This window comes from Rana temporaria, chromosome 2 (genome assembly GCF_905171775.1).
Source record: "Rana temporaria chromosome 2, aRanTem1.1, whole genome shotgun sequence".
NCBI lineage: Eukaryota > Metazoa > Chordata > Amphibia > Anura > Ranidae > Rana > Rana temporaria.
The window spans coordinates 8,245,341-8,258,014 of record NC_053490.1 but is presented as its reverse complement, the minus strand read 5'-3'; the positions used below and the strand labels follow the sequence as shown (position 1 = coordinate 8,258,014).

General features: G+C 47.3%; 1 protein-coding gene across 2 annotated transcripts in view; it reads right to left on the bottom strand.

Annotated features, from left to right (window-relative positions):
- Nucleotides 1-12,674, bottom strand: part of RAB6A (RAB6A, member RAS oncogene family) — an 87,263-nt gene that overhangs the window by 30,247 nt on the left and 44,342 nt on the right. For both annotated transcript variants that reach the window (XM_040339801.1, XM_040339800.1), the window contains exons 2-3: nucleotides 6,607-6,665; nucleotides 4,752-4,805 (exon numbers count right to left, since the gene is read on the bottom strand). In XM_040339801.1, coding sequence (XP_040195735.1) covers nucleotides 4,752-4,805; nucleotides 6,607-6,665 — 113 coding nt within the window. The remainder of the gene's footprint in view (nucleotides 1-4,751; nucleotides 4,806-6,606; nucleotides 6,666-12,674) is intronic.

The following is a 12,674-nucleotide window of genomic DNA, read 5'->3' as shown; positions in this document are numbered from 1 at the left end:
CAGTAGTGAAGGAGTTCTTAAGTAGTGCTTCCAAGCGCTTATCAACTGGATCCTTGAACACCTGTATGTTTTCTACAGGGCATGTTAACGATCTGTTAACACATGAGATGGCTGCGTCCACTGCAGGAGTAGCCCATCTTTTGGAAAATTTTTCTTCCATAGGATATAGGACAGAGAACCTTTTAGGTGGTAAGAAGATCTTATCTGGCTTGTTCCAATCTTGGAACAAAATTCCCTCTAATAGAGGATGGATCGGAAACACAGCATTGCTTTGAGGCGCCCTCAGTGAGCCCAAAGCTGAAACCGTCGATACCTGGAGATCTGGTACTGGCAAGTTGAATGCCCTATGGACCAAGTCCGACAATCCTTGAATCCACCAGCTCTCCCTCAGGGAGACTGCCCCAGACTCCTCTGTATCCGGGTCTTCGATCCCTGAACCTACTTGGTCCTTGTCCAAGAGGTCGTCCAATTTCCCCTGAGGAAAGGACCTCCTCTTCTGAGGGTCCGCGCTCGGGCGACGGAGATCTATTCCGCTTACTGCCCCGCATAGCTGCGGCTATCATTTTTCCCATGCTTTTCTGCATCTCTTTTAAAGAGGTGAGTAATACCTCCTCCGTGACCATCTTAGGGTTGGACTGACCCGCGTCAGCTCCAGCCCCAGATCCCGATGGCCCCAAGGCTCCCTGTAGGGAAAACAGCGGCATAGCCCATGGTACAATACCGAGGTACACCTGCTACCTATTGGTATTTGGAACTATAAAAGTTAATTGTCCAAACACCTGTTTGGGGGATAAAAAAAATGCTTCCTCTCCCCTAGATGACTTTTTTTTTTTTTCGTTTTTGTTTCAAATCCAGGAAAGAAAAAACATTCTGTCCCCCTGAGTAGTATTGCAAAGAAAAAACTATGAGATGGAAAGAAACAGCCTATTTCTAGGCTTGAAAAAACAGTCCTCTGAAGACTGCAATATCCTTTCTGGCCACTGTGTGTCCTCGGCGCCCCGTGCTGCTGCTCTGGTCTTTCTCCTCAGTTCCAAAGTATTGAATGGAACAAACAAGGAAGGGCCGCCCCTTCCTTTAAGCCACTGACCCGCCCTTCCCCCCCCCCAGCAATCTCAAACAGGAAATGCCCCTCCCGACAGGGGGAGGGGGGGGGGGATTTTGGGAGGAAGGGACCTCTCTGTTCCAGCAAACTGCAGCCTGCAGCCTGGAACCATGAGGAGGTCAGCGTTTTGCCTGCTTGCAGGCTCTGAGGAGGAAGACTGAATGGAGCATCGCCTGGAGGCCTGCAGGTAAGCAAAGCTCTCTGACACACACATATATTTTTATATAACACAGGCCCCACTCAATGCTTTTCCAACACTACAAGGGAGGTCACATCTTATGGGGAATAATACATAGAGAGCCATCCTATCTTTATGATATGTGACTAGTTTGCCAGATGCAGTGCATAACTTTAGGCATGTCCCCTGTGACCCCCCAGAAAAAAACCTGCTAAGAACCAAGTTCCGCAAGTTTTCCCCTCACTTACCTGCTCCATGCCGCAGGACTTTGCCAAGCAAGAGGCCCAATCTTCCCCCATCTCCGTGGGGATGTCTAGACCTTCAGGCCCTGGGTTCCTATGAAGGATCCACTGTCCTGGACCCATACAGCACCCTGGCAAACAGAAAACATTAGGCGCCCAAAGGTTTTCTAAGTTCTGGGCCCAGGGTCCAGCTCTCTTAAAAAGAAAGCATTATGGGCTATACCCCAAGGGTTTGGGGTCCGGTTGCTGACCACTTTAGCGCTGAGGCTTTTTTGGACAGAACCGGTAGCTCACCTAATCCCAAGGATGCGGAGGCAAGCTAAACCATGACTAACACCTAAGACACTGGCGTAAAAACTGAGGTACTCCTCCTATGGGAGGGGGTTATATAGGGAGGGGCATTTCCTGTTTGAGATTGCCAGTGTCTACACCTGAAGGTACTCCATATAACCCATATAGTAATGAATGCCGCTCTGTGTCCCGTGATGTACGATAAAGAAATAAACCTTTGGGATGTTCTAATCACCACTGCTTTTCTGTATAAAAGATTAGGAGATGCAAGGATGAGGATGCAGATAAAATGTTCTCTTTTATTATAAACAGAAAAAGTAAGTTTTTGCATCACACAGGCAATCTGCAATATTAGACACTTGCAGATTTCAACATACCTCACAGTGGGCAGCAGGAGCAAGGGAAAAAATGAATAGTTATACATGCAAATTTGCTTGATATGTTAAAAGTGCACTTTCAAAAAAGGAGGCTTACATACACCCAGATCTGATATATTAGGTATGTCTATTAGGCTAATGGCCGGTACACACGGTCCGGATTTCCGACGGGAAAAATGGAGAACCAGTTCTCTTTTTTTTTTTGGCCGGAAAAACTCAGATGGAGCATACACATGGGATTCCCGGCCAAAAGCTCTCATCTGACTTTTTCCGATGGGAAAACCGGCCTTGTGTACGGCGCATTAGGAACCCCAGAGGCAAGGAGGCAGATTTTTCTTTTTTTGTAAAAGTTGAGAACCTTCACTGTGAATGCTCTTCATATGTGAATATTTTTTCAAGGATTCAAAGTCAACAAGTAAAGATGGTCCTAATGTGATTTGAGAAGGAAGGAAGGAAGGAAGGAAGGAAGGAAGGAAGGAAGGAAGGAAGGAAGGAAGGAAGGAAGGAAGGAAGAAAGAAAGAAAGAAAGAAAGAAAGAAAGAAAGAAAGAAAGAAAGAAAGAAAGAAAGAGAAGAAAGAAAGAAAAAAAGAGAAGAAAGAAAAAAAGAGAAGAAAGAAAGAAAGAAAGAAAGAAAAAAAGAGAAGAAAGAAAGAAACAAAAAAAGAAAAAAAAAGAAAGAAAAAAAAGAGAAGAAAGAAAAGAGAAGAAAGAAAAGAGAAGAGAAGAAAGAAAGAAAGAAAGAGAAGAAAGAAAGAAAGAAAAGAGAAGAAAGAAAGAAAGAAAAAAAGAGAAGAATGAAAGAAAGAAAAAAAAAAGAGAAGAATGAAAGAAAGAAAAAAAGAGAAGAATGAAAGAAAGAAAGAAAAAAAGAAAAAAAGAGAAGAATGAAAGAAAGAAAAGAAAGAAAAAAAGAAAAGAAAGAAAGAAAAGAAAGAAAAAAAGAAAAGAAAGAATAGAAAGAAAGAAAAGAAAGGAAAGATTTGGAGTAAAGATTATCAACTCCTTCAGTAATCAGCCCAAATACTACCCTGCAGGGTGTCCAGCTCCTCCTTCACCATGAACCTGGCAATGAGCATTGTCAATCTCAGTCACCAAGAGAGAAAATCTTACCAAAGTCTGCATGAAAATTCACTTTAAAATTATTTTAAATGATTAAACTATGTTCAGCAATGACCGACCATGAGAGCTTAAAGTAATTCTAAACCTTAATTTTTTTTTAACAAACAAGTTATACTAACCTGCTCCGTGCAATGGTTTTACACAAAGCAGCCCTAATCTTCTTCTTTTGGGGTCCCCCCTCTGCTATCACTGCTGGCTCCTCCTTCTGTCTTAAGAGTACGTCCCCCAGCAAGCAACTTGCAGGCTTGCTCCTGAGCTCTGCTGCCTGCATCCAAAGACACAGACAGCTGGGTTTTGTCCCACTCCATCATAGGATTTAATTATAATAGAAGCGGGAGCCAATGGGTCCCCACTGCCATCAACCTGCCTTGTGAGGAGGGAGAGAGCCACTGCTCTAGTACACAGCGCTGGATCAAGATTGGGCTCAGGCAAGTATAATAGAAATGCTGGTTTAATACCTTAATGCACGGAATGTAAAAAACTTTATAGCTCAACTCTGGGCAAAAAATAAATAAAAAAATTTTTTTCCCATGTAGTGGGGCTGCACCGCACAGTCAACTGCTCGATTTTCTAGGGGTGAGGAGAAAGCTTACACTTATCCGGTCCTTCATTTCACCGGAAAACGATGCTCCCCCCGTGGTCCAGCGGTGGACTGTTCCTGGTCTATGGAGCCTGCTCTTGTCTAAACGACATCAGGAACAGTCCACAACTCAAGACCTCTGGAGCGCGGGGGTGTCAGACCAGTCTTGTGCTGGGAGGATTAGGCAAATATGTATATCTTTCACCTCACCCCTAGTCAAAAAAAGAAAGCGCAGTATACCTGTGGAGTGCACTGCATGGGAAAAACTTTTTTTTGCCTGGAGATGGGCTTTAAGGCTTTAGAACCATGTCAAAATAACAGTCACATGGCAAAAAATAAGGGGCCAGATTTACAGAGAATTGCGTTACGCTGCGGCGGCGTAACGTATCCCATTTACGTTACAGCGTAAGTGCCTGATTTACAAAGCACTTACCTATAAACTTGCGGCGGTGTACCGTAAATCCGCCCGGCGCAAGCCCGCCTAATTCAAATGGGGCGGGGACCATTTAAATTAGGCGCATTCCCGCGCCGAACGTACTGCGCATGCTCCGTCCCTAAAATTTCCCGACGTGCATTGCGCTAACAGTTGGCCAGCAGCCAACTGACTCCCAATCATCACTTTCAGCCAATAGCGGAGAGCGCTGATCAGAGGGTTCTGGGGGTGGGGGGTACTGTCAAAACACAACAGCTCCGTAAGGGAAATCACAGTACCAACTTTGCATAGTTAGTACATCGGCTCAGACCAGAGCTGACAGTTTTTTTTTCTGCTCATTCCGCGGAGGTTAAACGGAAAAAAAAATAATAAAAAAACTATAGTGTGTACCAGGCTTAAGAGATTTTGCTGGCCAATCAAATACTCACTGTTCGGTCTTCTAGGTACATTGTTTTTGATAAGAAGTCAATACCAATTGTTGCCTAAAAAACAAATAAAATAAATAAAAAGACAAAGAAAAAAGGTTAAAAGATTTTAACAGCAGGACCATTTCATTTTATAAGATATTTTCTGTGACAAGATCCAAAAAAAACTAACAAAAACAAAACACTCTCTGGCTTCATTCAGATGTGCGGCTGCCCTTGCTTCCCCTCTGAAAAAGTGATCTGTAGCAGATTGCTTTTTAGGAGGGTGATAGACAAGTGGCTGGGGAGGCGATACATTGTCTCCTCACTGCCTGGAAAAGGCTGAACCACAGCACCGCAACCGCTTGCATTGGACACTATTGCAGGGCAGCCCCATACAGCTTTAATGGGTCACATCAGCAGCCGCACTGCCTGACCAACATGACATGAGGTTTCGTTTTTGCTGTGGCAAGCATAAAGCCCTAGGACAGTGATGGAGAACCTTGGCACCCCAGATGCTTGGGAACTACATTTCCCATGATGCTCAACTACACTGCAGAGTGCATGAGCATCATGGGAAATGTAGTTCCAAAACATCTGGGGTGTCAGGGTTCACAATCACTGCTCTAGGTGGTTCCACTTCCTTCTTTAGGTGTGTGGTTGGGTGTCGGGGGGCTATGGGGCTGGAGCCAAAAAGCCCCGGGCAACAACCGTTGCATTGTAAGCCCCGAACGCCGTGGCAGAGTGGGGACTGATATTATCCCGATTACCACAGGGTAACATAGCAGGTCCTGCCTTCTGGAGCCTGCTATGTCACACGTCCCGGGACCGCGTGACATCCCTCATATGTGCTGCAAAGCTCCAGAAGGCGGGAATTACAATGCCACCGCGCCACATCAGCCTGAGATCCACGCTCGGCCTCTCTCCTCCTCTAGCTGTCAGTGCCTGCTGTAAAGCCTGTGATGAAGATGGGTGCGCTGCACACCAAACACCATGGCTGAGGCTGAGCTACAGGAGACCTGAAGTCTGTCTCCTGGTCAGGTAGGTCAGTGTATGTATGTCAATTAGATCAGTGTGTGTGGTGGGTCACACAAGCCCATCACCCCGCCAAAGAAAACCCACGCTACTCCTTCGCGTATATATAAATTAAAATTCTGCAGCTACACACACTTGCCTGACCAAGGATCCCGCACCAGGGGCGTTGCTAGGTGGCAAAAAGAACAGGGGCTTCAGCCCGAAGCCGGGACTGGGGGGGGGGTGCGCAAAGGAGTAGCGTGGGTTTTATTTGGCGGGGTTGTGTGACCTACCTGACACACACACACACACACACACATATATTTTTTTTTACAGACTGGAACTCCGCTTTAACCACCTGCTTTTACCGCACCTGGCCGCCCGTGCGAATAAGTCTCACTTTTCTTTTTCCGATGCAATATTTCTACAATGAATGTAAACGGTCAAAAAAATATATTTGTCAAGGATTCCATCGATTCACTGACCTGGAACAAGTGTGCAGACCAAAGCTTCCAACATAGTCCTTGTACACATGGGGCTACAGTATACACACACACACACACACACACACACACACACACAATTTATGAATGTCTGGCTCAAGTATTGGGCTTGACCTGGGGAAGAGGAGCCGATCTCCAACGATCAAAAGCAATTGGTCAGGACCTGTCTGATGAATGGTCCCTCAGACAGTAGTGGACTGGGTTAGGAACAACCAAAACAGAAAAGGTTATTGCCCAACAAGTTGAAAAAACGGCCAAATGGCGCAAATGTCAACTCTTGCCTGTAGCTACCCTCAAAATAAGACAATTTAGAAGTGAGGGCACAACTGACAGACGGCTATGCATTAAACTGGTGGGATTACCTGGTAGGTGTTGTCGAAGCTGTCATACATGAACCTTGTGATTAAAGATGTTTTTCCAACTAGAAGAAACAAGAAAAAACACAAAAATTAATAAAGATAGCGACTAAATGGTCAATGTCAGTCTGGTAGAAAGTTAATGCTTACAATGAATATGAAAGGAGACACACAGATCAAATAAAAAAATAATTCCAGTAGGGGAAAAGGAAGAAGAAGAGGTGAACCAACAAGGAGCTCTGGGAGAGGAGGGAGTAGATGGGGCTGCTAACAAAAAGTTCTAAGGAGGCTGGTAAGGATGGGAATACGAACAAGCAGTGCCAGGGAACAAAAATGGTAAGGTGGCAAGGATCATTGCGATATCCACACCAGACTGGAAACAGGCCTCATTGTTGAGTGCTAAATCAACCAATGGATGGCACCATGTTCGACAAGAAAACATGTCGCCAGAACACCAAATTTCTTCATTATTATAAACTAAAAAATAAAAAGATTCTTGCTTTTTTTTTTTTTTTTAAAGGAACTTGTGCGCTGGCAACATATATTTTTTGTTGAACCAGGGGAAAGGGGGAGGGGCCAGCTGTCAAGGAGTGCACAGTCATCTAAAAGAAGCGCCAGGAGATGGGGAGGTGGAAGGATGGATGGGTCCACCAACAAGGAGAGCCTTTGGGGAAGGAGAAACAAGTCTGCCAACATGGGGTGAAAGGGGAGAAAAAAGGGCGGGTTCACTAATAAAGAGTGCCAGGGGAGAAGGAGGGAGAGGCTGGCTAATGGAGTACCACTGGAAGAATGTAGGAGTCTGCAAGCAAGGAGTGCTAGGGGAGAAGGAGGGACCGGTCGGCCAACAAGGAGCACGAGGGGAGGAGGTGGGTCGGGTCGGCCAACAAGGAGCACCAGGGGAGAAGGAGGGATGGGTCGGCCAACAAGGAGCACCAGGGGAGAAGGAGGGATGGGTCGGCCAACAAGGAGCACCAGGGGAGAAGGAGGGATGGGTCGGCCAACAAGGAGCACCAGGGGAGAAGGAAGGATGGGTCTGTTAGGAGTGATAGGGGAGCAGGAGGGACAGGTTGGCTAAGGAGTGCAAAGGAAGATAGGGGGTGGTGTTGGGTCCACTAACAAGGAGTGCCATGGGAAGGAAGTATAGGTCTGCTAGCAAGGAGTGTTAGGAGAGGAGGGGCAGGTCTGTTAACAAGGAGTGCCGGGGAGGAGAAGGGGCGGATCCACTATAAAAGGCCTGACAGGAAATAAGGAGGGATAGTCGGTTAACAAGGAGCACCAGGGGAGAAGGTGGGACAGGTCTGTTAACAAGCAGTGCAAGGAGAGGAGAAGGGGCGGGTCTACCAACAAGGAATTCCAGGAGAAAAGGAGGGACAAGCTGGCTAAGAAGGAGTGCCAGGGGCAATAGAGGGATGGGTCCACTAACAAGGGGTGCCAGGGGAGGAGAAGAGGCAGGTACGCTAACAAGTAGTGCCAGGGGAGGAGAAGAGGCAGGTCCGCTAACAAGGAGTGCCAGGGAAGGAGAAGAGGCAGGTCTGCCAACAAGGAGTGCCAGGGGAGGAGAAGAGGCAGGTCCGCTAACAAGGAGTGCCAGGGAAGGAGAAGAGGCAGGTCTGCCAACAAGGAGTGCCAGGGGAGGAGAAGAGGCAGGTCCGCTAACAAGGAGTGCCAGGGAAGGAGAAGAGGCAGGTCCGCTAACGAGGAGTGCCAGGGGAGAAGGGGCAGGTCGGCCAACAAGGAGTGCCAGGGGAGAAGGGGCAGGTCGGCCAACAAGGAGTGCCAGGGGAGAAGGGGCAGGTCTGCCAACAAGGAGTGCCAGGGGAGAAGGGGCAGGTCTGCCAACAAGGAGTGCCAGGGGAGAAGGGGCAGGTCTGCCAACAAGGAGTGCCAGGGGAGAAGGGGCAGGTCTGCCAACAAGGAGTGCCAGGGGAGAAGGGGCAGGTCTGCCAACAAGGAGTGCCAGGGGAGAAGGGGCAGGTCTGCCAACAAGGAGTGCCAGGGGAGGAGAAGGGGCAGGTCCGCTAACTAGGAGGGACAAGTCAACTAACAAGGTGTGACGGGGAGGAGGAGGGGATAGGACAGGTAAACAAAAAAAGGAGTCCCAGGGTAGAAGGAGAGGGGCGTCCCCTTAGGAGTGCCAGGGGAGGAGAGGCGCGTCCCTTTACAAGGACAGCCAGGGTACAAGGACAAGTCCATAAAAAAAAAAAATCACTTGTAAAATACTTTCCAGCAGACCTTTCATTATAATATACATAATATGTCTGGAGATACATCTTGCCCTATATGGATAGAATAATTTACATTTACATCACATTTTATAGCTAAAAACGAGTTCTACTTGTGTGTTAGAATGGAATATAAATGAAGACCGCGGAGTGTTGTAGTAATCCTGTAATTCAGTATGAAGAACACACAGCTTGTGAGTAAACATAAGGCGTCCGGACAGCGCAGGTCCTGGCAGGCTGCAGGAAGTTACACGGCTCGGGTGTGATCGCGGCGAGGAAAGTCAATTTGCTCAGCCACGTGTCTGTCCTATTGAAGTGCAGAGTGACAGTCAGCGGAAAGCATTGAGGATCCCGGCCTCAGAGCTGGAGCAGGACCCTCTACCCCAGCCAGGCACAGCACAAGGGACAGAACTGACAATGAATGACAAGAGCCCCTTGTGCTGGTGTCTGCTGTGTTGGTTGATATCTTCACTCCCGTCTCCTAATATCCCGGCTGCTCCTCTTCTCCATTCATAGAAGCTGTACTATGGCTTCTAGCAATAAAAATCACTCTATAGCCTCATACACACGACCGGATCTTGCGCGGACAACGCATAGGACTTTTGTCCGAAGGGCATTGGCCGTGAACTTCAATTGCATACAAAAACGCCAGCAACCACGAACGCCAGCAACCACGAACGCCAGCAACCACGAACGCCAGCAACCACGAACGCCAGCAACCACGAACGCCAGCAACCACGAACGCCAGCAAACACGAACGCCAGCAAACACGAACGCCAGCAAACACGAACGCCAGCAAACACGAACGCCAGCAATCACGAACGCCAGCAATCACGAACGCCAGCAATCACGAACGCCAGCAATCACGAACGCCAGCAAACACGAACGCCAGCAATCACGAACGCCAGCAAACACGAACGCCAGCAATCACGAACGCCAGCAATCACGAACGCCAGCAAACACAAACGCCAGCAAACACGAACGCCAGCAAACACGAACGCCAGCAAACACGAACGCCAGCAAACACGAACGCCAGCAAACACGAACGCCAGCAAACACGAACGCCAGCAAACACGAACGCCAGCAAACACGAACGCCAGCAAACACGAACGCCAGCAAACACGAACGCCAGCAAACACGAACGCCAGCAAACACGAACGCCAGCAAACACGAACGCCAGCAAACACAAACGCCAGCAAACACAAACGCCAGCAAACACAAACGCCAGCAAACACAAACGCCAGCAAACACAAACGCCAGCAAACACAAACGCCAGCAAACACAAACGCCAGCAAACACAAACGCCAGCAAACACAAACGCCAGCAAACACAAACGCCAGCAAACACAAACGCCAGCAAACACGAAACTACGTGTTTTTTCAGCTCTTTTATCGCCACCCTTTGGGCAACTTCTGTTAGTTGTGTTATGGTGAGCATTGCTTCTGAGCATGCGCGTGTGTACATTGGAGTTTTGTCTGAAAGACTTCTGTACACGCGATCAGATAATCCGACAGCACACATTTGTTGTGAGAAAATTTTAAATCGCGCTATCCCACATTTGTTGTCTGAAAATCGAATAACGAATTGTCCGATGGAGCGTACAAACGGTCGGACTTTCGGACAAAAGTCTGTCATCACACAATTCCCGTCAGGAAATCCGATCGTCTGTACGGGTCTTATGAATAGAAGACGGGTGGAGGAATGAAAGCTCCACCTTCTATTGTGCCGGTAATAAATCATGGTAGAACATGGAGAGCTCCGGCATTTTGTGCTCGTTACCAGCAACTAACTGATCGCTCGGTCCGCTACATTCCCAGTCCATTAAGGAAGACGGAGTGCATAGGGAACACGGCAGGAAGTGGAGCGATCAATACAAGACGATGCCGATCTACTTCCCAAATCCCAGATCAATGACAGATTATCTCACAGCAGGTGCGTACAGAGGCCGCAATCACTATCCTCACCCCACCAGGGAGGACTCGGCTGACATAAATCAGAGGGAGGGTTTTATTTAACCACTTGCCGACCAGGCGCTTTCACCCTCTCACTGCCCAGGACAAATTTCCGCTTTCAGCGCCGTCACAAAAAAAAGAAGAAGCCACCTTACTAGGTTTAGTATCAATTTACTCGACGCAAACCCATCTTTTATTATTTTACCAACAAAATGTCTATTATATTGTATTTGTATGTACTAAAAATATATATTTTAATGTACTTTTTCCTAGAAATATGTATTTAATAAAATGTTGCAAATATCATGCAACACGAAAAAATAAAAAAAATTGCAAACGACACCATTTTAATTTTACAGGGCCTCTACTAATTTTATATATCATTTTTTGAAAGCAATTTCATAGCAAAAAAAAAAAAAAAAGAAATGCAATATATATATATATATATATATATATATATATATATATATATATATATATACACACACACACACACACACACAAAAATAAATAAAATGTTGATTTTTACCATTTATGCAAGGAGTAAACAAATTGTTCCAGTAGTGGTAAATAAATGCCAGTGGGTGCTGTATACTGGTAATTTGAGCCCCCACCATCAATGGTGGCCATAAAAGCTTCAGGGATTGCAGGGGTGGAATTTGAGGGGGGTAAAAGTAAGAAAAATCACAGTCATTACTCCAATAAAGGAATCAGATGTCAACAAAGTGGATAATGCCGGATTTGTGGAGGATTTTCAGTGTATATAGGATTATAGAAAGCCAGCGAGTGGCCAGATGTTCTCTTATCAGAGAACTGCGCTGAAGTGCCCAGAGGTCCTAATCGCCAGGTGGAAGCTCTCCCCCACAGTACTTTTCTGCCACAAGATGCCCTCTGTCCGATGGCCAGCATTGCTCAACCCACTTCCTCTGCGCCCAGGTCACCCTGAACCTGCTCTCGGCCTGTGACTTTGCAGTGAAAGGAGAAGCAGCACAGCATTTACATTAGGGGTGCAACGGATCAAAAAACTCACGGTTTGGATCGTTCCTCGGATCAGGAGTCACGGATCGGATTATTTTTCGGATCAGCAAAAAAAAAATCTCCCCCACTGTAATATCCACATCTCCCCCCCATTGTAATATCCACATCTCCCCCCACTGCAGTGGCGTCACTAGGGTTGGTGTCACCCGGTGCAAAAAAAGATAAAACATGGTGCCACCCACTATGGTCCCCCCCCCTCAGTACAAACACCCCACAGTAGTGCATACCTGACACAGTAACCCCCCAATGCAGACCTCAGACAGTAACCCCCCCCCCCCAGTAGTGAAGACCTCAGACAGCGGCGTGTGTGTCCCTCGAGGGCGGGCTCCTCCTCCTCCTCTGTGGGTGTAAACAGAGGAGGGCCGCCTCTGGGTGTACCAAGATGGCCGCGGCTCCGGAGCTAGGCTGAAGCCGCGGGTCTTTTAATGCTATGGCCACAGCGGCAATCCGCAGATCGCATAGCGTGCCGATCCGAAGGGGGTGATCCGTTGCACCACTAATTTACATGCAGACCACCCTATATAGAAAAACGCCTACATGCCACGCTGAACCTCCATGATGGGAGGAATAACAGACGGAAAAGGGTTGGGTTAGGGTGGAAAGGGCTACCATATGAGGTGGGCACTATTTGACTTTTGATCCGTTGTTACAGTCCTGGTGCCAGTCTTTCAATAAACCTGTTGGATGGATTTTGATGGGCAGCCATTTTTTTTCCTACTTGGTCTATTTGACTTACTGCAGCTTCTAATGCACACTGTGAGAAGCAGTGACATCACAGTGAGCCATTTCCATACAGGAGGAGGAGTCGGTACAACTGTACAAGACTTCTCCTCCATCAGTGGGCTGGGTGTCTGTGGCACGA